Below are 26892 nucleotides of genomic sequence, written 5' to 3'. Positions count from 1 at the left end.
CATTTGCATCTGGTTCTTGATTTAGGATTAAAAACACATGACTGCAAGAAACGGTTTACTTTTTGTCACTGGATCACTTTGCGTTTACACTTTGCCCTCTACATATGCCCTTACTTAAAGTTTGGGAGTGACTTTCTCTGGCTACACACTGGGACAGGTTATGCTGGTTTGTGCTGACACAAGAAATAAATTGGCTTATTCTCTAAAACCATCACTCTTCATGAAACATATTTTCTTGTGATGTTCTGTGCAGCCAAACTTCCCTTTTCCTGTGTCTACTGTAGGTTGAATCTCAGTGAAGGACTTGATAAAGTCGGGTTTCTTGGAGGTAGTTACTAAACTAGCCATTCATCTTTGGGCCCTCCAGGTTATTCAAAGGAAAAAAAAAAAAATTGCTGGTTTTACCATACAACATAATTGTGCTTTCAGGTCTATTGGTGTTGAAAAGACTTGGTCAAATTTGGCAGGTAAAATAAAACAACTTATTTCTGTCCTTATTTGAAAGTGGAGAAGGATGGAAACAAATACATATATGAGAGTAACAGGGCCATGACAACACGTAGACATATAGGAGGTTAAAGATTAAATGAATGAAGAAGAAACTCTCTGGAAAGTGCCTGGAAGTGATCAGAAATGCTGATAAACACTCTTATGTTCCAGCTAGTAATTAAAATGATAAAAACATTTGACTTAGCTATTACGTACCTTGTGTAGTGTTTTTTCTCTCCTTATCACACCTGTTCTAGTATCAAGTCTTGTAAGTTCATTGTAATAGAGATGAACTCTCTATTTTCTTTAATATTGCTCCTTTTATTGAGGATAAAGACAGACAAAAGAGAAATGGAACTAGAATAGAACTGAACTGCTAGTATTATGTCGTTAGATGCAAAACTGAATATGCCCTTTCAAAAATTGTCTGACAAGTTATTTTGTAAGAATGAACATTTCTAGGAAGAGCTGCAATAATGTATTTGTAATGATATGTCATTATCAGATAGCTATGGTCATTGCCATATCCATCTGTCTGCTTGTTGTCTCCTTGTTATGACGTCATGGTGTGTGTTTCTGCACAGGTTTCTGCATCGCAGTTCTGCCTCCAGCTGCCCTTTCTTGCAGGAATGTAGGAAAAGTTAACTTTTTGTAAAATGCTCGCAGTGTCGAAAGATGCATTCAGAAGGTCATCACTGAAGTTAATGTATGCAGACAATGGTTGCCACCACGTATGTTGTGGGGGTTTTCGTTTCATGCTGTTCCCTCCGGCCCCTGCCAATGGTGACTGCCTTGCAGGCATTTTGTAATTTGGAATTTCTCTTTCATTATCAACATTACAGTGGTGATGTAGGAGGTGGTCTTAGCCACTGGATAAGAAGCGGTCTTTCCAAAATCATTCCAAAGCTCCCAACTTAATTGTGCCAAACCCCTCCTAACCTTCCATATGGTTAATGTTATGAGCTGTGTGTATAAGCATGTTGAGGTTTTTGTTGTTGGTCAGTGTTTTTAATTTTTCTCCTGAGTTTGTGAAGCTAGATAGTCAAAGTCATGTTTTTCAAAATAATCTATAATCTTGCTTTTACAGAGCTAAAAGTTGTGGATTCAGGTTGCTCTTAAACCCTCCACCACAATTACAAATACTTACATTTGGTGGAATTTGGTGGAATTTCCCCCCCCCCCCTCCTCCCAGTGACCCACATCTCATGAATGCTGTCTTGTCTTCGTGTTTATGCTGTGTGTCTACCCTATCTTTTTGTTTGTTGGGTCTGTTCAATCTGTTCATGTCTTGATTAGTATCTGACTAAAGCTCTATCTTATAAAGACTTGTGCACATCAGTAATTTTGTGTATCCAAGCAGTTGCTGGTATCGTATGCGTGAGTAGGACTGGCTGCGTGCATAGCTTCATAGAGAGGGGGAGTTACTATGCAGCAGTTTTGGCTAACAATAAATACAGGGCTGTGTTTTGGAACAATGGATTAATGCTGAAGCATATTTTAGCTAGTTAGGAGCTTTAGAAGTTTTAACTATGTATGGCATTTGTGCCAATAATCAGTATATGCACATAGTAGATAAGCGGTACATTTTTCGGTTGGATTTTTTTTGTGACTGCCTAGAAAACCACAGAATTTTACTTAATAAAATTGGATAGGATATAAAAGACAAAGATGTTTCAAGATATTTTGCAAAACTGAGACTGCAAGGGAAGACCTGTATTTTTTTTTTTTCCTGAGCAGCAACACCGAGGGCTTCAAAGACCTAAATAAGCTTTGCAAAACTGGACAGAAGTGATCCAGGAAGAACAGTTTTAATACAAGAGCCTATCTGATACTTACTAAATTCAAGTCAAAGTTTGGACTCCTGCCTGGGACAAATACAAAATTCGTTCCTGGAGTCACATCAGAGATTAGGACAGTTAATATCAAGTTGCTCCTGGCACAAAACATCTACAATGTGAGATGTGGGGTTTTCTTCTTAAACTGAACTGTATTTACTTGCCAGCTAGTAATCCATTCGTAGAAATCCTAATGTTTCACTCTACTGAATTTTTGAATGCCCTTTGTGAATTTCTACATGTGGCTCCTAAACAGCCTTGTAAGCTTTGGGGCTAACGACAGATGCGGTTGCCTTGCATGTGTATTTTTCTGCCCGAGGCCTGGACAGCACAGTGTGAAGTCAGTCTGTTCCATGCATGAAGAATGTAAATGTCTGCTGTGTCCCTTTTATGCTCTGGAGCCCAGCTTTTTAATGCTGCCCGAAAGTTTTCGGGCTTTCCCATCACTCAGGTCAAGTTTTCCTCCTCTGCTTTGATCTATGGTAATAGTCTTGATTTTGTTGTTTTCCTGTGTTTTACAGTGGTTTGAACTTTATTGATCTGATGGTGCGACAGGGGAATATCGACAACCCTCCTAAGACGCCACTTGTTCCTGGGTTTGAATGCTCTGGAATTGTTGAAACTCTTGGAGACAGCGTGAAAGGATTTGAGGTAATATTTTCTTTATTTTCAAAGCAAGACTAAATAATCGCCAGTTCACTGAGTATGTTGTCCCTAATCCCTTCTGGTCTGCCAGTGATAGCAGCCTTCACCACCCTGTTGAGATTTGAAAGGGCAATTTTTCCTTGCTGCTTCCCAAGCATGAGAATGACCTCTTGAATTGGTTTCTAAAGCCACGACTATCATCTCCTTCAAATCCTTCCTGAAAAGTCACTTGTGTCATGTGCGTATCCTGATGGCTAAGTAGGAACTGGAAAGCATGACTGATGTGCTTCAAGAAAGTAAAAGAAATTGAGTTAACTTGTGAAGTTTCTTTTCTTGGTTGTGTTTGCTGTCATCGTTGCTCTGTTCCTCGAACCCCATGCGCTGCTAATTCTAGTTCCAACTTTTGATCTTGAGTTAACAAGACCCCCGTCTACAATAAACATTTGCTTCTTACAACCATGTGCATTCATGAGACAGATAAAATTGGGACCATGATTCTGGGTATATGAGTTATTCTGATCACTCAGGAAAATGATCTATTTCGCCTAACAGAATAGTGATAAATAACAAATAGTTAATGTATATAATAAAGATTTCATAACTGGTTGGCATTATGTACTCTTTGGTATCTCTTATTACCTATAAACAGCATTTTGTCCTACCTCCTATTCCATTATTGATGTTAAACATCTATATTCCCTCCAGTCTTGCAGTTTATTTCCTAAGTAGATAGAAAAATTTTGAAATAAAAACTGAGTTAATGCACATCAGTCCTATCTTAGTTATTTGCTGAGTCAGTCATGTCATCAAGTAATTGCATTTTCTGATTTCTTATTGTATCTTGATCTTAAGAAGGCAATTACCTAAAATATTTTTATTTAAAGGTAACATTTTTGCTCTTCTAGAAGAGCTGTAAAATTTCTCAGTTGAGTGAAGATAATGGCCAATTTAGTTTCTAGTAAGATCTCAGTGATGAGCTGCTCTTAGGACTTTTCTCTACCTTCCCCCTCCTGTCCCATCTCTGCCTTGCAACAAGTCATAATCTTCCAATGTTTTTTGTGACAAACAGAAATTGAACAATAATTTTGCTGTTCAAAAAACTCTGCTGCTTCAGTTGTTCCACTCTAGTATTTGTGTTTTATAGTTACACTCCATATTGAAGAATATTCTGTGAAAGGAGTATAGAAAGTCCCTGCTGTAGGTCAGCATTCTCAGTTTAAAGGTTCTTGCTATTTTTAAAGGGCATCATGAGGCTGCAGCATATGGTGCTTGTTTGAATAACATTGCACCCGACTGAATATACTGGGTCTCTTTTGAAGTTACATCTTTGTTCAGACTATAGAACATGTTTGTGCTCTAGTGTACTCCCTGAAAGTGAAACAAACCATGGTATTTTATTTTTTGCATATAATCTGCATAGCCATGGTAGCATTTGAGTGATCTAGAAGGGTCAACACTCAGAATAACTGCTGTGCGCAGGTATGAACCCATCAACAGGCGAATGCACCATGAGGAAGATGCAAGAACGTTCTGTCATTTTCTCTACAGATTTCTTGCACAGAATAGGAGCATGCCAGATGCTTGTTGTCTCCTTGACGTATGCTGTTATTGCTGTCCATAGCAATGGCACGAATGGCAAAGATTGCACCCTGCGTCTTCTGACCTTCTTTCCCTTTGTAGATCTCTTCCAGTTTCAGTTATGTTAGTCGTGCACATTTCGTGCTCTGGAAAAATGTGTCTTGCTAGCCCTTGGTCTGTACTACCTGAGGTACTACGCCTGAGATGCTGCCAGCCATTTATTGTCTTCATTTGCTATGATTGCATTATTATGTGACAAATCACAGCACGGAATGGCAGTCCATTTTGACAGCAACGCGCAAGAATGTATTTTACATTGAAAAAAAACCTTTTTGATGGAATAAGGTGTAATGCGTATTCTTTCTCCCATTAAAAGAAAAAGCTGATTTCTACTGAGCTCAAATGTGTCAGGCCTGATCCCTCTCTAGTTGTGGGGATGATTCTCATGAGCTAAGGCCTAATCTGACATGATGACTAGGCTCTGTGTAGTGTTTGTGGTAAAATATGATATTTATTATTACTAAGAAAGCCCATAGGAATCGCCAAGAAGGACTTTTCTGCGTTCTTTTTGGTAATCATTTATGTTTGTTTGCAAGCATATAGCACATAGTAACATCTTCACTAATTAATCCTAGCAAACTTTAGGTTTTAGATGCTTCCTTAACAGCAAAAGGGAACCACAAAGTGGTTACCAATGAGGCGTTGTTAATTTGGATGTGTTTTTCAAAAGGAGGAGGCATTTTGGTGAAATTGGAATGACAGTTCTGTTTCAGCATCCTCGTTCTAAAAGAGACAAACCCTTCAGAACTGTCAGCAGCACCTTAGCTTTTAGCAAACCTGCAATATCCCAAAGCCAAAGTGATGACAAGTACTTGGGAGACCAAAACATGCTTGTGCTATAAATGTTTGCCTGAAGGTAAAAGTGTTGTGCGTTACTCCATTGCCGTGGAATACAGTTGAAGTAGTCCAAGAACAACCTGTAGTATATCTAAAGCATTAGTGGGTATTAGTAGAAAGTAAGATATAGAATATCAGGCAGATAAGCTTAAAACATGAAGTCCTGAAGTCTGATGGTATTCCTGTCTTATTACTTCCAATGTGGCTCCATAGAACAGCTCCTTTCATAGTTAAGGATGCTATTTTTGTTGGTGTATTTTATGAGGTCAAAGAGGAGGTAAAAGATGCGTAGGGACTGCTGGTGACAAGCCACTACTGCGAGTTTGTAAGGGTCATGCCTATGAAGGTTTTAATACATGCTGGCCAAACGTTGCTCACTGTGTCTCTCCCTAGTAGCCCCAGCAGACCAATTTCTACTTCTACGCAAGCCTTGCTTTCCAAGTCTGGTTGTACCCTGTAGGAGCCTCAGAGCTCCAGTTGCCTTGTTATGATTCCTGGCCATCTGTGGGGAGTCACTATCTCCATTTTAAACACCTGAAGCTGCAATGAAGGCCGTTATACGAACATATGAATTTGATGTGCCTGGATCTCTGACAGGTTCCTAGAACGGCTGACTATATCTAATATTAACATAAAATCTTTATTTTTCCAACATGAAATACCCTTTCACTGCTATAAATTTTCCAAAGAAATCGAGTAGAGAAATGTTACATTCAAAGAGAATATTTCATTGCTCCTTTAAATCCTGTCAAATTCACTTTATAGGTTTAGTAGTGCCTCAGAATCCAGAGGTATATTTTTGATGGTTACGGTGGCTTATTTGAAGTTGCAGGATCAAATTCTGCTCTGACATGTGGCTGTAGAAGTGACAATCATGGAAATGTATTGGTAGAATTGGTTGTTAAGATAATAAAAATAGAGAGTGGATACAGGTGGTGGTGTCTTCTAGATAAGTGGTTTCCAAACCCTTTCATGTGCTCTGTCTACTAGACTACAAGGCCTCCCCTTCTCAATCTATAGCCTAAATTAGTGTGAAGACTGAGAAGATAAAGTGAAAATTATCTGAGGTGTAATTTTGCTTATTCCATGCATCTTATTAATAACATTAAGAACTCTTTTTTTTTTTTTCCTCCTTTTTTGTGTAAGCAAGTTTCCTGATTATTAGTAAGAATGCTGTCTTCATTGTTTACAACCCCACTTGTTATTTAGGAGCTCTGCTAGGAAAAGATGATCTGTATTACTGATGATGGAAAACTGGTCCATCAGAGAAGCAGTGTAGCAAAAAGAAGAGATGGCTTTAATTTTGGATATTTTTGTTAAATTCAACTTTTAAAATAAATAGTTAAAAATGGTAAAAGCCTAAAGCTGAGCAGCTTAACTGCGATTTCGCCAAAGGCATGGAGCACCATTATCTTCACAGTCAGTCAGTGACCCACAGTTTGAACAGAAGCGTTGCAGGTCTAACAAGTTGCTCTCTACAGTCTCAATTGCAGCCATATCCTCAATGTTGTTTTCTTCCTTGTTTGTAGATTGGAGACAGAGTCATGGCTTTTGTAAACTACAACGCATGGGCTGAAGTAGTATGCACCCCAGTAGAATTTGTCTACAAGATCCCAGATGACATGAGTTTTTCTGAAGCTGCTGCGTTTCCCATGAACTTTGTAACTGCCTACATGATGCTCTTTGAAGTTGCTAACCTAAGAGAAGGCATGTCTGTGCTGGTTCACTCGGCAGGAGGTGGGGTGGTAAGTTGGAACTTTCCTTACTTTCCTGTCACCAAGTAACTGAAGCAATCTGATGCATCTCGATTTCTGAAATGAGCCAGACCCTCCGGTTTAATTTGGTATCAGGCTTGCCTATGTGAGGGATTGTGGTAGGAGAACTGCATCTCTTTTCCCATCAAAACACTGACGTGAATGGTTGGCAGGAGCTTTTGGTGAAATAAAAATATTCTGACAATAAACGCTACCCAAAAACCCCTGACTGGTTGTCAGAGATCAAGGAGCAAGTGTTGTTCCAAACATTGCATTCCTGAACTTATGCACCATGTACTACTTCTATGTAAAAGAAGGCTGCAATGAAAGGAATAAATAAATTGACTTTCTGCACAAGCTATTTGTAGGTAACCATAATCTTCCTTGCAGTAAATGGCCCTCTTGCAATACTCCAGCAAATGCCACATGTGAGTGTGTGTCATGCTTTCTCTGTGAAATACTTTTTTCTTTTTTTTTTTTTTCCCTCCACGCTTTGTTGTAGAGGGATTGAAAGAAATAAAGAGCATTATAATGCCAGCCCTGAGGAAAATATACAAATGCTGAATTTGAGTCAGTGGTGCCTGCTGCCTATCATAGTGTGGATCATTAGTAAGGAGTATTATGTTGCATGGGCAAAGCAACAGTAGGATGAATTCAGTGGAATACCGGGCCACACAATGAAATAAAAAGTTGGCATTTTATGTTACCAGTTCCTAGAACCATCTTTTAGAAAAAATCTCTGTTCTTTGGAAAGTATTTCAGCTTGTGCAAAATATTAAGCTACCAACAGGGGAGTTTGTTTACATTTGAAATTATACAGTTCTTTTCCATAAGACAGATTTTACAACCTGGGAGCATTAGCAGATCTCAGCCTTCCAAATTGGAGTACCTCTTCTGTTTTCCTGTTATGCTTTGTTGATGCTAAATTAGTATTCTGTTGTCTACTGAAGTCCGGTGGGCAGCCCCAAACACCTTATCCCTAATTCTATGCCCTTAGATCTTCTTTGAGGTTCTCATATAAACAAAGTCTGTAATCAAGGGGATAAATTCATGAGTTGCCTGTACAAAGTATTTTTAGCCAACAATAATCCTACTTGCAGTAAATGCTCCTCTTGGAATACTTCTGTAAATGAATGGAATTTATAATCGTATTATGTTTTGGCACAGTACAACCTAAAGCGTTATGGCTGACTTTATTGTTCTTAATATTAAATCTTCTCATGTGGAATTCAGGACTGTTAAAGCAACATGAGGCCACACATTCAGAGGGACTGTATATTCCTCAGGAATCAAAGGCTCAGCTTTAGCTGTAAGGCCATTTGCCCAGCTGACACTATACAGACCGTACAGAATTAGCAAAACACCCAAAAGCAATCCCTGCATATACGCATGTATCTAGAGAAAATGAACTCCTCCTCCTTCTTAAGATAAAGCATCCTTGCCAAATGTCTTTTTAGTTCTCTCTTCCTTCTTCTAACCTCACTTGCCTCTGTTATTTCTCCCCTCTCTTCCTGAAGCATTGTTAATGCTCTACCAGCTCTCACGTAGTCTTCTTCACTAGTGCCCAACCTCTGTGCTGGGCTGTTCTGTGAGGAGCTGATGGCTTCCTCTATTTTATCACAGATGCTCAATGTATGGGACTGTACGTAAGAGGAAGACAGGGCTGGCTGGCCTGCAAGACAGGATGCTGATTGCTGTATCGCAGGGGAGAGTGCCCCATGCAGCCTGTTGTTCCTTGTAAGGGAAGAGCATGTATAAGTAGAATTGGAAAGGAAAGACTTTTCCCATTGCTTGATAGGTCTTACAGGTAAAATATCATTCTGGATATGCATGGAATTTTTTCCTCTCTGCTAACCAGACATAAAGGTTTCAGCAGGGTCTGTGTTACTCTTTAAACCACTCTAATAATCTGTCTGTTAATCCTTTGAAAAATTTAACAGCCTCAATTGAACAAATCATTCTCGCAAAGTTCTTAGTGCTAGTTTTCTGTTTTATTAACTGAAAGTGCTATGGGAAGAGGTATTTTTTTTTGTGCTGTTGCTTTAATAGATAGAAGGCCCATTCCCACTTTCAGCAAGTGGGAAACCTGTCCAGTGTGTTTTTAAATGTCATGGAAATTCCAGAACACTTTAATAAGACAATAGGCTCCCTGTGGGACTAGAAGTTTGTAATTGTTCCTTTCTCATTATGCAAGATCATTATTTTAGCTGCTTCAGGCAGTTTATGAAAAAGAACTTGTTGCTTCAAAAATGTTTGTGACATTCTTTGTTCTGGCTCCCCAGGCCCCTTTAGGAGGATCCCGCAGCTTTTTCAATAGATTATCAGGGAAGAGTCTCTGGGACTCTTACTTATGTATTGCCTCAGTTTGTTTATGTGGCCTTATTTTTGTTTATAGATATTTTTGGTAGCGAGGTAACTATAGCAATTGTCTTCTCATCTGTGCCTCAGCTGCGATTAGTATGTGACGGTATCCTTCAATGCCTGACAGGATGCTTTAGATAAGTCAGTTTACTTATTTCCAGAAGTTCCAGGGGACATCAGAAGATGATGTAGAGAAAAAGGAAATGTACCAAGATAACTTGGTAATTTTTAATACATTACTTGAAAAAAGTCTCACGTACCTGTCTCTCTGTTGCAGAGACTTGAATCCTGTTCCATATACCAAATGAAGTACCCTGTCTGCTGCCCACTCAGCTGAAAGGTCAGGGCATCCTGCAGCCTTTCCTGTTCATGGTAGGAAATGTGGCTGGTTGTAGGGAAGCACCTTGTCTCTCTGAACCAGGAGGAAAGAGGCGGACACTCAGAAACGCTGCTTCTGACACTGTTGGTATATGGTAGCCTTCCATCTGAAGAGGAGACCTGCTGCAGTGCTTAGAAAGGGGGTTTGAAAGGAGAGACTGTATTTGCTTTTGTTTCCTAGGGCCAGCTTGTTGATTTTGATTGTTTGGAAAGGGGGCTGCTTTGGGGGTTGGTTTGGTTTTCCTGTCTCTTCTTCCCTCTCGAGATAGGGGCAGTTAAGAGAGACTGACTCTCGGCTCTCAACCTGGGCAGTGAAGTAGGCTGGAGAAATTTTAGGAGCCTTCTAGGAAGCATGGTGCAAGCTTACAGTTGCGTTGCATGATTCAATTGGACTTCGAGGAGAGATTAATATCTTGCAAAGCGTTCTGTTATCATTGCTTGACCTGCTACTGACCAAGATCTAACAAGGACAACGGCTGTCATATGCTTCCTTTCAGGCCTCTGCTTAGCAGGACACTTAACGCTTCTGATTAAACCTTTATATTGAGTAGCAGGGCAGTTTGATAATTACCAAAAGATATAATTGTGTAATACAAATGGAGTTTAAATGCTTAAAACTATGGAAATGTTTAAGTGTCCTTCTGAACTGATGGCTAAAATAAGGAGAAAGTTGGCTAACACTGAACTTCAAAAACTTCCTATTATCCGTATATAAAAATTAATGCTCAGAAATATGAGTTTGCAAGAACATATGACTTACTGTAAGACATATATTGGCCTATCTTAACTGTAAAATGCTGTAATTAATGTTTCAAATGACTATAAGACAATGGTAGAGTAGCTCCCTTCACAAATGTACTCCCACGTCTTTTTTTTTTTCCAAGTGAAGCAAAGAGGCAACTGAAGAAAATACACTGAGAAAACTGAGCAGTAGCATGCACCCCACTGGGACTGATCTGCTGTATGAAGCAATTAGTTCTTTAAAATTAAGACTGTTTAAGTCGGTGCATTCAGTGCAAGTCACAGCACAGGCTTGTATCAGATTATAAAGTTGCCCTTAAAATTATTAATGTAAACTTGTAAACTGTATCCTGGATTAGCTGAATTAGTATAAATACAGAACTGTTGTGTTTAAAAAAAAAAACGAACCAAAACAAAAAACACCCAAAAAACTTCAGGCTCTTCTCTTCTAGCTTTAATAAATCAATCTCTTTCTCTGATATCTACTTGGAAAATGAATTCTTTCAGGGATTTAGATTTGTAAGAGACAGCCATTATGCCCATTTGCTTATTTGTTTGCTCTTTATATACTTCCTATTCTGAATATTTAGAGCACAAAACTTTGGTCATCTACCAAGATTGTGTAAACACTTCAGTTTCATCACTTAACACTTCGGATGCAAGGCAGTCAATTATTAGCCAATTCTTTAGCATTTTGATCTTACAGATGCTAAAATTAAGCTGCCTTTCATGCAGGAGCATCGATTGCAATCCTGAAGCTGTGATCTGACCTTCCCTTTCAGGCTCAGCAGCAGAGGAAGTGCAAGCAGAGTGAGTTACAGATGCAGCTCTCATGTTTGAATTTGAAGGGTAAATCTGACTTGGCAGCAGATTTAGGTCATCCTGGCAGGATTGGTTCCTGCTTGGCAGGAATCCTCTTTTTTATTGTGTCTCCCCTGCATAAATCGCAAATATTTGAGGATGTGTTCCAAACTGAATCACTGAAGTGGTGATATTTTATCTGAAAAAGAACTGGCACTCCTTAGTAAATCTAGTCACCTGCTATCACAGGCAGCATATAGGAACCCTTTCAAGAGAATTATCAAATTTCTTCTTAAAAAAAAAAAAAACCTGTGTGTTTATCCATTTAGTCTCTCTCTGCTCTGTCTTGCTCAGTGAGAAATCTTTCTCAATTTCCAGACTTTATTTGTGGCCAGTTAATGTATCTTTGTTCTTCTGCTGGTGTTGTCATTAATTAAAATCAGCTATTCTTTCCTCTTGGGACACTTCTTTCAGATCTTTTTGGTAGGATGCAGATGTGTTTATTGCTAGAACAAGCTCAGAATCAAATTTCTCCTTGACCTGTATTTTTCAGGCTGAAAGCAGGTTGGTTTGTTCATACTCTTTTTCTGTAAGGTCAGATGTCTGTTTCCTTGGTCATCCCACAGACACTGGTCCAGGCAGACACATACACATTTCCTGGGCTCTGAACTAGTTGGCAGCAAAGCGGCAGTAAGATGCTATGAAAGCCAGAGTCTTTTAAAATAGGTCTCACAGCATCCCTGATCCTTTTAAACATTGTATGGGTAGACTGAATGATGTAGATCTCTGCACCTAGCAGGTAGGAGCACATTAAATAGCACTCTTGAGTTTGAGTCAGTCCTTCTTGAATGTGAATAATTAGAGTTTACTCCACTCTTCTGATGGTCCTGGCCAGCACACTGTACAATGGCATTAATACTTCCCACTTCACTGTAATCTTTACCTGATACCTCCCAGGACTGCACTTGCTATTTTCATATTAGCAGTTCATAGCCTTTCTGCATTTGATGAAGTGCTTTCCTCTTTTTTCATCTCCAGCAGCCAAGGAAGGGAATAAATCAGCTCACACAGAGCTCTGTGTAACCAAGTCTAGGCTGCTCTAAGTACCCAAGCGATCTCACTTAAAGCCAGACAGGGTATCTCGACGCTGAGCTGCCCTGTGCTGCTGAATGCCTCTGAAGCAATGGATGTGCTCCCTCAGCAGCTCAGAGCCATGCCTGAGTCTATTTCTAGACACTGCCTCAGAACATAATCTGTTCATCAGACACAAGCCTGGTGAGTCGTACACAAAAAGCAATTTCCCTGACCAAAGCAGGCTGCAGTCTCTAAAGGCCTTTCTTTTTTTACCTCTCGCAGCCCTGTACCCCCCAGAGAACTTGTCCTTTCCCTGAATCACCTGCTGGGTCCTGTCGCAGACAGGCAGCGCTCAACTCTTCCTTGGTTGTTATTCTGTTTCAGGTAGAGCTGGTATCCTCTGGGTGAGGATCTCTGCTGGGGTATGTTGTCGTAGCTCCACTAAACTGGAGAGGATTTATACCAGATGGAGATTCAGCCCTGAGGTTTGGATGCACCTCAACTGCACAATTTTGCAAAGGGGTAGGAAAAAACACACCCTGCTAATTGTTGCAGAAAATAAGAGATTTTGAGGATAAAAGAGATCATTATTTCATGGTGACTCTTTCTTCCCCTCCCTCTACTCCAAAAGTTGTTTGTGGTGCAGTGAGCGTAGCAGATGCTGCCTTACACTTGTTCAGGAATCATGTTTCAGTTTGTCCACTCTGCAATGTTCACCTTAGTGTTTGGTTTCCAATTTCCTCTGCTGTAATTGGAAAAATGACACCTTCAGGAGATGGAGTGTTGTGTATCTGACTTCTCCTAACACCAGAGAAAAGTTTTCCTTGGTGCCAGGAGATTAGTAGATGTCTTCTATTGCAGTTTTCTTACTATGTTTGTGTACTTCGTCCTACCTTCAGATATGGTTATGTGGCATCAAAGCTTTTTGGAAATGTAGATTCTCCTCACGTTCAGTTCCAGACAGGTTTCTTGTGCAAGATTAAGTCTGAATGATCTTTCAAAAAATGCTGCAGCACCTTTGCACTGTAAAAATATATCCTACAAATGGTAATTTCTTACTGATGCTATTGGTTCTAATAGATGTAGTTTTGCAGGGTGGTATCTCTTAGATGATTTCTTCTCTCCTGCTATAAAGCTGGCCTCTGTTTACATAATAGCAAAAACCAATGCTTTCTTGAAAGTGTACTGATCTATAACTGCTGTGATTCAGTGCACAGGTTGCATATCAGACTGAGGTCTGGCTTGTGCCACTAGGTCAGACCCTTTTGGAAATCCACTAACTTATACCCCTAATTTATATTTCATCCAGTGTTAAGTTAGTATTAATAAGCCAGTCAGATGAGTAAGTTTTCTTCTATTCATGCTTTCTATATTGACTTTTAAATGTCAATGACCTTTTTTTTCTTTGAATTTGCTTAAAGGCACAGAACAGTCTATTTCATTTTTACTTCTTAAAAATCTACTTTTCTATTCTTTTATGTGATTATCTCAGTATGAGAAGTTTCCAATCCTGCAGGTTTAAAGTTGAATTTTAAAGTAAAGGAATATAAAGAAATCTCAATCTTTTTACCGGATCTAAAACTACTGTAAGGATATCCATTTATAATAAATTCTGTAATAATCACATGTGTAGATTAGGTTCAACATACTGGTTTTATAAATTGCCAGGATACCTTGAAAAGGAATTCATCAAACAGACTTTGAAGCTAAAGAGACACAAGACTCCTATGCCAAATCCAGTATTAAGAGACATGCTTCATTTCCACAGAACACCTTAATCCAAGTTATTAATTTCTTTGAGGACTCACCCTGTGGAGTTCTGCATGATAAGTGTAATACATATATACACATTTTAAAGGAGATTTAATTCCATTTTAAGGCAATATTTTGTAACCATGTCTATCCCTTCAATGAAGCAATTGATCATTTTTTTTCAGACTGCTAAATCCTTAGAGGAAAATTAATTGTCCAAGTAAGAATTATGTTTTGCCACTTACTAATTTTCCCAGGTTCAGGATCAAGAATCTAGTCAGTACTTGTATGTAGAAATTTGCATCGTATATGAAAAATCAGATGTGTGGAGAGTTTTATTTTCATTTTTCAAATCATGCCTATCTAATTAGACACCCTCTTGAAAGGTTTTGGAGTTCATACACTATTTCTACTAACACGGTGCCTGCTTCCATGTCCACGTGGTCTCCACAGTGAAAGCTGGTAGCAGAGAGGATGTGGTTTTGTCTGGGCAGGGAGGAGACAGAAAGCCCTCTTGTCTCTGTCTACCACAAAGCAGTTTTTAGGAGGGAAGTGGCTTTGGAATCCAAAAGACAGGACAGGGCTCGTGTGTCCCCATGATCGAAGGATGCTTCTTGGTGAGAGTGTGTGGGGGGGCGGGAGCCAGCATGGATACTTCACCTGCCCCTCCGCGGCCCTGGGAAAAGGATATTCTTCCTTTCAGCTGCAAAACCCTTTGTGGATACGTGATTTGTGAGCTATGGACATTCTGAACACTGGGGCCTCACATACTTGCAATTAAAAAGTATAGCCCTCTAAACATTAGCTACTAATCCAGAGGTAGCTAGATGACTTGAGGGATTAGAAAAGAGACTTAAGAGTGACTTGCGTAGCCACAGTGCTGTTTTGGAGCTTAGTTGAATTCCACAGAAATTAGTGAAATCTTTGAGTTCATAAGTTGAGTTCAGTTCTCCTGTTTTGGTGGGGAAAGCATGAAAAATCCAATATCAGCCTTTTCCTAGATTTCTGAGATATAAATACTAAGAATACTTTGCACAAAAATAAGTACAAGTCAACATCGAATTACGACCTTCAGAAAGCTGTAGAAGAAAGTTTCATGGAATTGCCTCAAAATACTTCAGTGATGTTGTTCATCCAGTTTATAAAAGTACTGGTCATATGATTCAGTTTTAGGCTTTAAATATCTACAGAAAGCCGGAAAGTATTCTGATCTGGGATTTTAGATGGCATTATCTCTATGGGGGGAGGGAGGGAGGGGTGTACTAACGAGTTTGAGTCAGGAGGAAAATAGGTTATGAACATCATAGGGTTCTTGTGCATTTCTCCTATTCACCTGACTGTCAGTTTGTTAAATGTTAATCATCTTCTGCAGGATAAAAATCAACATGTTTTCTACTCCAATATTTGACCTTTTAAACATTCGGTGTTTTTGATTCAGGATATACTCATTATTCCTTGTCTTCCCAAGTTAGATTGAAAATGCAGAAAACTAATTAGAGAATAGATCAATAATGTCAGAATTTCACTCAACTAGCATACATTATAAAATACTGACTTATCTAAATCACTGTAGTTGATGGTTTTCTGGGAGACACAGAAAGTGAGAAGAAAGGATTGCTAGTGAAAATGACTAAGAAAAAGAGAGACACAAAATCCAGATTAATTTTTTTTTCCTTGTAATTTTACATTACAATATTTGTGGATGCTAAGACCTGGGCTTCAGAATGAGATGGTAAGTAATAGAGAAATGAAGTATGAGAAGAGTGAAATGTTTTCTGGTTCCCGAAGACGTTACATCTTGTAAGACAAGGCCCCTCGGGAATGGCTTTTCCTATGATTTCTAAGATATCAGGGATTCCAACCCAAGAAAATGGTGGATTATTTTAAAAATAAAAGGTAATTTATGTTTGCTATTGGATTACCATGCTACGAATCAGCATTCATACCTGGGTCATGCTATAAGTTTCACTGAGCTGTTGGACCAGTTGTTCAGTTTGCTGTGCTATTCCATTTCTCATCTGTAAAGTAAGAATGAGAATGCATCCCTTCTCCTGCTCTCTTTTTTGTATCTATTAGTACCTGTCCAAAGGATGACGTAATCTGTGCCTTGCTGTGTAGCTGTTTGCTGACTAATCCAGTAGGAAACCAATCTGAAACTCCTGGATGCCACTGTATATAAATAATAATATTGTCCTCTCTTGTGATGCTCAGCTCAGAGGATTGTCACTAGCAATTACATTCGGCATTATATGTGAGGATGCCAAGACCCCCAGGGTATGCAGGGTTATCTAATTATTCTACTGTAAATAAAACCCAAGCACTGATTACTGGTATTTACATACTAATAATCAGCATTTCTGGTTGGAATGAACAGAAGTCTGTTTATCCATGGATAATTTTACTGGTCATGCATATAGTTTACAAATGACAATCTTCTGGCTGTAAGTACAAGTAAGAACCTGCTGAAATCCGTCCAACGTTATTTTCAGACTGACAGTGCCATTTCTTGCTTCTAGGCATACCCAGGTAACTCCAGTGGAGTAATGTGGTTACAACGAGAGGCAGGATGTGGCTACCAAAAATCTGTCTTCCATTTGTTAGTGTGTTAAGAGTAAAACAAAACCCATGGTAGTAAAAAGATGACCTGTTAGGATCATTTTTTAAATCAAAATGGCTCAGCATTTATGCAGCGCTTCCTTTCTTCTCTCAGCTTCATGAAATTAGACGTTAAAACTTGGAGAAGGTACAGCCTTCTGGGGCCTGAGGCTGGACAGTCGAAGCACAGATGTTTGAATGCACAAGTCCTACCTAAACACTGACATAGCATCTGATCGACTACACTGGATTTCTGCCCCAATGCAGGAGGGATGTGCTAGGAGAATGATTTTCCTGTACATGCTCTAGGCTATTTTATCCCCTTTGCTGTTGGTCAGTTTTGAGGGTGAGGCACTGGCCTAAGCAGACCTGTTAGTGTGACTCAAGACTATTCCTGCATTTTGAATAATGAGTTATAATTATTGTTATTAATAAGAGGTAAACTAGATTTGCTTTACTATGCAGTATTTGTTATACCAACTTGCTGTCTCCCACTGAAAACATAAGAAAATGTGATTGCTTAGGAATGGTAGACTACATGTTGTCCTAGGACTGACTACGCTAGACCTTCTGTATTAGGACTGCAAAAACCTGAAGCGTAAAAGCTGTATGTGAGTAGCAGAGGAGCCAAGTACTTTTACACTATCCACCAGAAATTCTGTTCTGGCATCAGGTGCTGCAAGGCCTTCCCCATGAGCAGAGAGGGTCTGAGTCACGTGCAGAAGCAGTCAACGCTGGTCTGAGGTATGAAGTGCAAAGAGGACTGCTGACATTACTCAAGGGGCTCTGGAGGAAATGCACATAGGATGCGAGTAGCAAATGAGAAATATTTCTGTGGCACCTTTTGAGTAATCATTTTTAGTTGTCCTTGTAAATTAATGCTGTTTCCCTTAAATTACATTGCCTTTGTTAAAAGATCAAGAACAACTGTTTTCCAGTGCAATTTTTGATAAATTAAATTAAACAACTTTTATCCCTGCAGTTGCTTTGTGTTCAGAATATCCTTTTGATTTAAGTGTATCTTTTCCTGTGGCTAAACGGCGTTGCACTGGCAAGACATTAATTTTGGGAAGTCTTTGCACATGTTTGGTCTTGGATTTTGCTGTGTCATGACTGAATTGGCAGCTGCAAAGTCTTTCAACCAATTTCCATGTCAGTGAACTAACATAATAATGTGTTTGCAGGGGCAAGCTGTTGCTCAGCTCTGTTCAACTATTCCCAATGTTACTGTTTTTGGAACAGCTTCATCTTTCAAACATGAAGCAATCAAAGACTCAGTAACTCACCTGTTTGACAGAAATGCAGACTATGTTCAAGAAGTAAAAAGGTAATCTTTTATTCTCCTGAGTAAAGATTGTATAGTATCTGGTAAAAAACATTACATTTGTGAGTTTGGGAACTGCAGCTTATTCCAGATATTCCATCTGTCCACTACAAGGGACAAGATTGCGAGCATCTCCCTATTTCTTTATAAGCAACATAAGCTTTGTTAGTCCGTGTTCATACTTGGACATCTGTTGCGAGCAAAGTAAATTAAGTGAAAAAGAATAAAGGTCTTAATAGAAGGATGTACTTTGCTATTACCTGCATATGTAGTAGTTCACTGTAGTGCATTGAGTAAGATATTTTTCAGTGGATCTCTAAGTTATCCAGGTTTTGGAGTTCTCTGGTGTGTTTCTATCTGCCTAGGTTTTTATCCTCTGCCAGGGATTGATGTCAGAGCACTTGATGTCTGTTTTAATTTCAGATCCTTAGATTTTGTTTGTTTGCATTCAGATATCCTGTTGCCTTTTGAAGTCATCATGTGTGTTTCCATTTACATGCTTTCAAGTACTTTGTTTTCCAATTTGTCTGTTTTTAGATATTGATGTTGATACAGGTGGCAAAACTTCAGAATTGATAGGAAAATCTTAGTTAAAAATGTCTTTTTGATTTTACTTGTCAGACAGATAAGAATGTTTTCCCTTTATCTTGTATCTGTCAGAATACTAGATCATGCAACTGGGCATAAACCAAGAAATTTCTCAAAGGGGCACCCCAAGATAGTACAGTTGACAGGCTTCCTGTCAAACTTACGCATTCCTCAGAGTGAGGCGCAAAGTCTCAGAAGGTCTCTTTGTACGAGGGTTGCTAGCCCTCAAAGAGGGCCTTCAGTATAGGGCAGACTGTTCTCTGGGCTGTTAGCAATTCAGACGGGTGTTGGAAGAGAAAGCAGGGTGCCTTGCTACTGTTTCTTGAGCACTCCCAAGGGCTTAAGAGAACATTTGAAATGATCCATCACAAAGGATGTTTTATATCAAAGGAAAATTTTTCCATATGGGCAGTTTCACCAAAAAACATAGTTGTCCAGCAAATGACACCCCTACCATCTTCTTACAGCTCAGAATCACAGCACATTTCTTCAGCCCTTTGATAGCCTTTCTCTTGGGGTAGTATGCACACCTAAGTGTTTTGCTGCCCCTGGAAAATTGCTGTAGTGAGTTGAAGACTGAATTATAGCAATCCCCACTTTACAAATACTGATTCAGCAAGGAAAGAACACTTGAAAACAGTAATCGGACTTCAGCACCAACCTTAATACTGACTCTTGGCAGGGACAGAAGAAGATCTGATCTAAGTGGGTATGTGATGTGGGAGCAGATACAACAGAAATTGGTGCTTAAAAAAGCAATAAAGCCCCTTTAACTTCTGGTAACTTTATGGTTGCAGATAATGTTGGCTGCTTCTGCCCTTCATTAGGACAGTTCTTTGTGGGACAGTTCCCTGATACCACCCCTGACTGCGTAACAGACTGTAACTGCTGAAATCAACAGGAGACCTCATTATGAAGGGGTGGAATTCTGCTCTGTTAAGTCTGTTAAAATCCCTTGTGGTGATCCTGCATTTTCACACACTTTTTCACCTTGCAATAGACCAATGAGGCAGAGAACCAGTGGGTGCAAAAGATAAAATGTAGATGCAACAAACTAGTTTGTGCTTCTTCCCTGGTATAGGGATGCATAGTATTAGAACAATTAATAGTCCTGATTAAAAGTCAGGATTGGAACCCTGTAGAAAATGCCAATACTCTGATTTGTTGCTCAGATCCATGTATTTTCACTTTGCATTGAAAAAGTAATAAAAAATAAAAGTACAGTGGTAATTCTGAGACTGCTATAAAGACAGATTGTCTTTTGAAAGAGGCAGTCAGGGCAACAGTGTAGTTTGGTTTACTGGATATTAGCTGTATACTATATCCTGCTTAAAATGTTGGGCTGGCCAGCAGGGAAGACAGCTAGTCTGCATTTCCCTGCTGCACACTGGCTCAGGGGGAGTCCTAAGGGAAGGGGAAGGCTCACTATTTCTTGAGAATTTGCGAGCAGAAAAGGGTGGGCCCGTGGTTGAGAAAGGATAGTGGTAGGAACCTGCTTTATTGCAGGTGACTGGGGTATTCCAGGGAAGAGCTTTCATCAGGGAGCAAAGTCCAAAAAAAAGCCCCCTCCCAAATTTCAAACAAATGAACAAACAAACAAAAAGTGCCAAGGTGATATGAAAGTGGAAATATTCCTAGGGGATGAGGAACCAGTTCAACCGTGGAAACCACCGAAAGCTGTTCAATTGCAAAGTCATTATTTATTGACAGTGAAAGCTCATCCAGTGGCCTGAATATAAACAATCTGTTACCCCACATACGGCAGCAGTACCAAAGAGTAAAGTTGTCTGGTTTTGTTGCTGTTTGTAACTAGTCTGAGTATCACCTTTGTTTGTGAGGAAACAGAAAGATGCATTACCAGCCATAAAGCTTTACCTCTTTCCTGACTTCTAATTGCAGTTATACCACTGCAGAAAGCATGGTCATCAGGAGTTAACTGGTGTTCCTGGGGATGAGATGCTATTGACTGCCCCTTAAACCTTTGATAGTCTCCAGGTTGCAATTTTCTTGTAGTGTCTGCACTAGTTATTTACATAATTATTTAAGAGTATTAATCAAGAATTTACTACTGCTTGGGCTGTTTACTTGGTTAGGAGGTAGGTTATTAGACTTAGATCAAACTAGTGATAGGATTTTGCAGGCTGGTGTTTTGCCAGGAAAAAAGTGCTATCAGAATATTTGCATGTTTTGTTTTGTTTTTTCTTCAGCATCATATCAGCACTGCATTTGCAAAGCTTTATTGGAAAATTATAAATATGCATATTGTTTATTGAAAGAGTATAAATACTTTCTGCTTTCTGTAATGACCTGATTGGGTCCTTAGAGCTGGGTTTCTAGCTCTTGGTGACTTCTCTTTATGCTTGATTTAACTCTTTGCTGATGTCTAGTTGATAAAAAGTCTGAAACAGAAGACTCATTTAAATAACTTTATAAGGACATCATTTTATCTGAGAGGAACTAGGGTAAGAAGATCTGTTTCCTTACAAATTCAGAGACTATAAGAAGATGTGTATAACAAAAATGTCCTTTTTCTCTATGATATTCATTGACCAAAAAAAAAAGACATTCTCTGACATTCACGTTTGCTCAAAAAGAACTTTATCACCTGTTTTTACTGAAAGCCCTCAAAAATGGGGAACAAGATGATTTCCCACTCTTCTAAGCGTGAAAGGCATGGCTTGGCTAGCCCAACAAATTCGCATTCCAGCACTGAATGAGTTTGAATTGTCTTCTGATGAGGAGAAAGCTTTCACGTAGTCAGGCCTCAGCCTTGGAGTCCTTTCTAAAGTACCTGGAAAATGTTAGTATTATGTTAACAATCAGCCTGTATCATGCTGGCTGACCAGTCCTGTGGATCTTATTGCAAAGTGAGATTTCTTTCTTGCTTTTTAGAATCTCGACAGATGGAGTAGATATTGTTTTGGACTGTCTTTGTGGAGAAAATACTGGGAAAGGCCTCAGTCTTCTCAAACCACTTGGGACTTACATTTTATATGGTGAGTGGAAAAAGCCAGGTACACGTTGCAAAACTAAAGCTTTGCAAAGGTTCAAATCTCTTAAAATCACCCATGCCACTCCTTCCAGAACTGGAGGCCACCATGCTATACTTTCTCAATTTGACCATTTCCAATCAAGAATTTTAGTGATGCTGAGCATGGACTAAATTATTGAGAAAGAAGAGGTAATACAAAACCTCTTGGATTTTCAGAAATTTTTTTAAAAGTGAAAGTAAGCATATGTTTCAAATTGTTAAACATCATTGGGTGATACAGGAGAAGTGTAGGAGAAAGCCTGGATCTCTCATTCTACACAACATAGGAATCACAGTGTGGCCAAGGAAACTGTAATGTAGTTCTTGTGGGAGGGAAGTTTGGAGGAAGATTTCAGGAAGAATGCTATTGGTTTTATTTGACATGACTTTGAGGAATTCAAGCCCAGGCTTCTGTTCACAAATTTCCATTCGTGTAAGTGGCCTGCTCCACATTCTGACTAAACATGTCTTCCCTGCAGTTCTGTCAGGTTGCTATGTTGTGTGTTGACAAAGCAGGCCAAGCTTCTGTAGGAGGACAGCTGAAGGGATTGCTAAACTTTTGAAATTAAGAATATATCTGTATCACAGTGGAAGGTGCAGTGGCATCGTGGATAAGCATACCTGCTTCCTTGGGCTTTCGTCTAGCTAGCAGGGTGGCAATAACAAACGCGTTGTCACTCAGGTATCTGCTTGGAGTGTACAAGCCAACCTGGTTGCTTGTTTGCAAGGAAGTCCCTGCCAGTGAGTTGTCATTACCTCTATTAACAGGTTGTAGTGTACAACGCCTGTATGTTGACACATGTAGTGGGCAGGTAAATGTATCTTTCCAGATACAGAGAAAGGACACCTGTGTGGTGATCGCTGTTAAATAATAGTGCATCAGAGACAAATGGCATTTTACTGCAGAGGAGGAGAGAGCTATAGAAGGGTTTTGGTGTCAAGATGCCTAGTAGCACTTAACCTGTTCCTGGGTTTGGAAGAGTTGATAGGTTGTTTTTGTCGTCTCGGAATACCTATAGATGTGTACAGCTCAGTCACTTTGGCCTCTTTGTTATTTATTCCCAAAGTATGAGGATGTCTACTAATCCCTTTTAAACCTGGGGTGTTTTTTTTTCCTTAAATATGAATCATGGAAATGATTTTACATGTAACAAATGGTCTGCCTGTCCGCATGTAATAAGCTGTGTGTGAATGTACTTATCTTTTACAGGTTCATCTAACATGGTTACTGGGGAAACAAAAAGCTTCTTCAGCTTTGCAAAATCAGTAAGTGTCCCAGTGTTGTGATTCTGCTCTTTCCTCTAACTTCAGTCTTTTCTGTAGCAATTTCATCTTTATCGTTCTCATTTATCTCTAAGTTGTTACTTCTGATGTCACTAAAGAGAGCATTTCTCTGACTGCAATGTGATCTGACATATTTTCTTCTCATACGACAGTTAGACATGAATTGGATCTGTGGGCAATGCATGTTTAAATTGTTGTATCAGACATATATCTCTTATACAGCTAAGTTAGACTGCATTATTTATTTACTTACGGCAGAATATCATATCCATGGATATGGATAACTGTACCCTGTAGGTTCCTCATATCTGAAAACCGTGTCAGGACAGTGCAGTGAATTAAAGGAGATATTAAAGGAGATACATCTCTTAAGATGGGGCTTGTGTGCAGTCATTTCCAGCTTTTCAGAAGTTAGTTCCATACAGAAATGCATTTTTCAGTTCTCCATGTTCATTTCAAGTGACATTGAAGAGATGATGATGTTGCATTTGTTTTCTAATTGCTGATGTCAAAAAATCCAAAATTCAGATGTTAAATTTTTTTCTTCAGTTTGCTACAACAACAGAAGTTTGCTCAGAAATCCTAGAGCTTGAAAAAGGGACAAATATGTCAAATAAACTGCTAGTGAGAAATAAGTTAACCAGGACTGAAAGTGATTCCTTCAGACAAGAAAAACAAAGGGATAAGTCTTGACCGAAGATCTATCATATGATCTTTCTGCCAAGAGCTCATTTACAGCTTCCAGCAACAACCCTTTCCCAGGAGAAACCAGCTTCAAAAGTCTCTATGTAGTTGAAAACAAGATAAATCAAAGACTGTAGCAAGAAGCTATTCTTTGCCTCCTTCATTTTCTGAATGGTTGTAGTGGCATGATCTTTGTTGTTGTCATGCGTTTGTGAACTAAAACAAGATAATCTTTACTTTGCAGCCTTTTTACTGTTAATATAAACATATCCAGTTGCCTATAATTTGTAGGGTATGTTGGCCCAACAAAATCCATTTCAACTGAAATGCTTTTCAAATAGTACTGGTATTTATTGCCTGAATAAATATGAATAAATTGAATTAATAAAAAAATAGCATATCAAATTTTGCGTAAAAGTATAACTAGTTTCTTTATGTAATTATACTGCAAAACTAACTCATCAAAAATGTCTGAAATGTTAATTAAAAGTTGACCCATTCAAATAAAACTTGCTGGAAATTGGTATCTCAGTCTCAAGGATGCTCTTGGGCTAAATGAGATAAAAGAATTTCATTAGCTATTATGAGGCTTGCTCAAATACTGCAAACATAATAATGGGTGAAAAGGAAATGGCCGCTGATAAGCAGTGCATGGTTTCCTTGTTTTTGAGAGAAGAGTAATAGACAAGAATTGCTTGCAAACGTTTGGGAAGCTTGCACAGCTCTCTTGAGATAAGAAAGAATGACAGCAGAAGTAAGAAGGGCGGTCCAAATTCCTTACTTCTAGACCCACGTCCTAAAACCAGATCTGTTCACCATTCTTCTAACACCCTAGTCTCCTGCAACACAAGTCTGTGTTTTATTTCCACATGTCAGTCAGCTGCATACTTTTTTGCCTCTTCCTTAAATAAAATCCTTACTGCTTCTCTTGGCTGTTACTTTCAGATCTGAAAGTGAGTGTTGCATCACATGTGCCCAGACAGCTTTCTTGTGAACTTGCCTGTAGGTTTCTTGGAAAATATTTTTCTAACCCTGCTGCTGTTTATTGCTTTCCAGTGGTGGCAGGTTGAGAAAGTAAATCCTATCAAGCTGTATGAGGAGAACAAAGTCATTGCTGGATTTTCCCTGTTGAATCTACTTTTCAAACAGAATCGAGGTGGCCTGATCAAGAGTGTGATGGACAAACTCCTAAATCTATATAACAATAAGAAGATCAAACCTGTGGTTGATTCATTATGGGCTTTGGAAGAGGTAGGAGCAAAATTTCTTTCCTCATTTTGAAATTTCTGAAATATATGCCCTTTTAGATGTAAAATCACATTTAAATATGTTTTCTAGTTACTAAATGTATTCTGCTTTTTAGTTTGTGCATAAGTTGTCTCCAAAGCCCCTGCTATTCAGAAATTCCATGATCCAGAGTTATCCACACATTTCTCTAATAAATATTTCTGGAGTGCTCTGTGCAAAGTTCTTGAAAATACTGCTAGTAAATGTGGTTTTTCAATCTTAGGAAATTGTTTCTATTTCCTAAGTGCATGAAGCACGTGACTAAGAAGTGCGGCATGAAATGCAGACATTATAATTGAAAGCAACTTAAAATCTGTTCTGAGGAAAAGATCTAATATATAAGCTTTAGTTTCAGTGTTGTATTTGTGCTAGCAAACCTTGGCAGCTGGGAGGTTTTCAGGAGGTTACTGAAAATGTATCACAGGCAGTCAAATCAGAAATCACTTTTAATGTATGTTACATTTGTAGAGTGTGGGTTTTTTGATTCTTTTTTGCCTTCTAATTGCTCAGCTCTCCTTAAAGACATGTAAAGAACTAATCTGATCATAGCCTGGGCAATTACAAGCCCCTTGACCAAAGCACTGTTTCTGAGACCTTTATACTTAAGATGCTGATAAATGAACGTAAGTATTTTTGGAGATGTGAACAGACATTAACATATAAAGAAACAGCATGGTTATAGTAGCACCACCAGATTAATATTTGTGTTTTCTGTGTTTGTGAAGTGCACTGAGCCTGACATATGACTTCAGATGCATGATCTGCAAGAGCTCTGCTGAATGTGGATTGTGGCTGTATCATTGTATGGTTGCTCTTCAGAAGGTGCTGCAACAAAATTCTGTCTGTGTCTGAACACATGCATCCTTGAGGAAATAGTAACCATCAGACTTAATACATTAATAACACTGTATTTTATTAAGATTTTGAATGCCCTATGGGCAGGGTTTTGAGCCCAGCACATTGTTCAGGTGGCATTACAGCACCACCACTGTCATGGACACAGGTAAGGGATCCTGAGTTGCGTGGCAGGACTCCGCAGCCTGTGACAGTTCTTGGAGCAGGATGCACTGCATGTTCACTGCGGCTTGTACATGCCTGGGCCAGGTTGCATGACAAGGCGTGTGCTGCCTTAGGTTGTGCTGATGTGGGAACTATATGTCTTTTTGTGCCATCCCTACATCTGCCCCAGTGTACCCCAGCATTCCGTTTTATGTGGTAGAGCAGATGCAAATGGTCCAGCACCGTATGGGGCTCCATTTGCTCCTCTCTAGCAAAACAGAGAGGAATGACAACTTCCCCAGGAATCTCTTCCTGTTTCTCTAAAATGTCTGCCTGAGGCCACGCTGTCACTGAGAGCAGCTCAGTAACACCTGGGGGTTTACCAGCCAGTGGCACGGGAGTGGCCGATTCTCACCATCGAGCTGCTTAAGGGAAATCAGATGTGATAAGGAGCAGCTGGCTCCGTCTGAAAGACAGAGCCCTTTGACGAGTGGTGTAAAATAGAAACTTGCATTTTTAAAATTTAATAAATAAATAAGCTTATGAAGTATTTTAAAAATCTGTGGCACGAGTTTCTAGATAGGCATTCTGCAATTTCTTTGTTCGTGTAAATATGTATTTTTCATGTATTAGTGAGTAAGAAGAGGATAATTAAAATAGTAACAATAGCTTAAAATATGTTGATCGAGGGCATAACATCAAAAATTACACATGGCTGGCTGATCTTAATAGTCAACGTGATGGGAATTTTGTTGGGAGGCTTCTGTTTGATAACATTTCATCTAACATTTGGCA

General features: G+C 39.2%; 1 protein-coding gene across 1 annotated transcript in view; it reads left to right on the top strand.

Annotated features, from left to right (window-relative positions):
* Nucleotides 1-1052: 1052 nt before the first annotated feature.
* Nucleotides 1053-26892, top strand: part of VAT1L (vesicle amine transport 1-like) — a 57033-nt gene continuing 31193 nt past the window's right edge. The window contains exons 1-7 of the mRNA XM_009708440.1: nucleotides 1053-1120; nucleotides 2846-2975; nucleotides 6974-7189; nucleotides 18085-18227; nucleotides 21705-21808; nucleotides 23054-23109; nucleotides 24868-25062. Coding sequence (XP_009706742.1) covers nucleotides 1053-1120; nucleotides 2846-2975; nucleotides 6974-7189; nucleotides 18085-18227; nucleotides 21705-21808; nucleotides 23054-23109; nucleotides 24868-25062 — 912 coding nt within the window. The remainder of the gene's footprint in view (nucleotides 1121-2845; nucleotides 2976-6973; nucleotides 7190-18084; nucleotides 18228-21704; nucleotides 21809-23053; nucleotides 23110-24867; nucleotides 25063-26892) is intronic.

Source organism: Cariama cristata, unplaced genomic scaffold (genome assembly GCF_000690535.1).
Source record: "Cariama cristata isolate BGI_N322 unplaced genomic scaffold, ASM69053v1 scaffold17669, whole genome shotgun sequence".
In the NCBI taxonomy this organism is placed as follows: domain Eukaryota; kingdom Metazoa; phylum Chordata; class Aves; order Cariamiformes; family Cariamidae; genus Cariama; species Cariama cristata.
The sequence above is the reverse complement of the archived record's forward strand: the minus strand, read 5'-3'. Positions and strand labels throughout refer to the sequence as shown.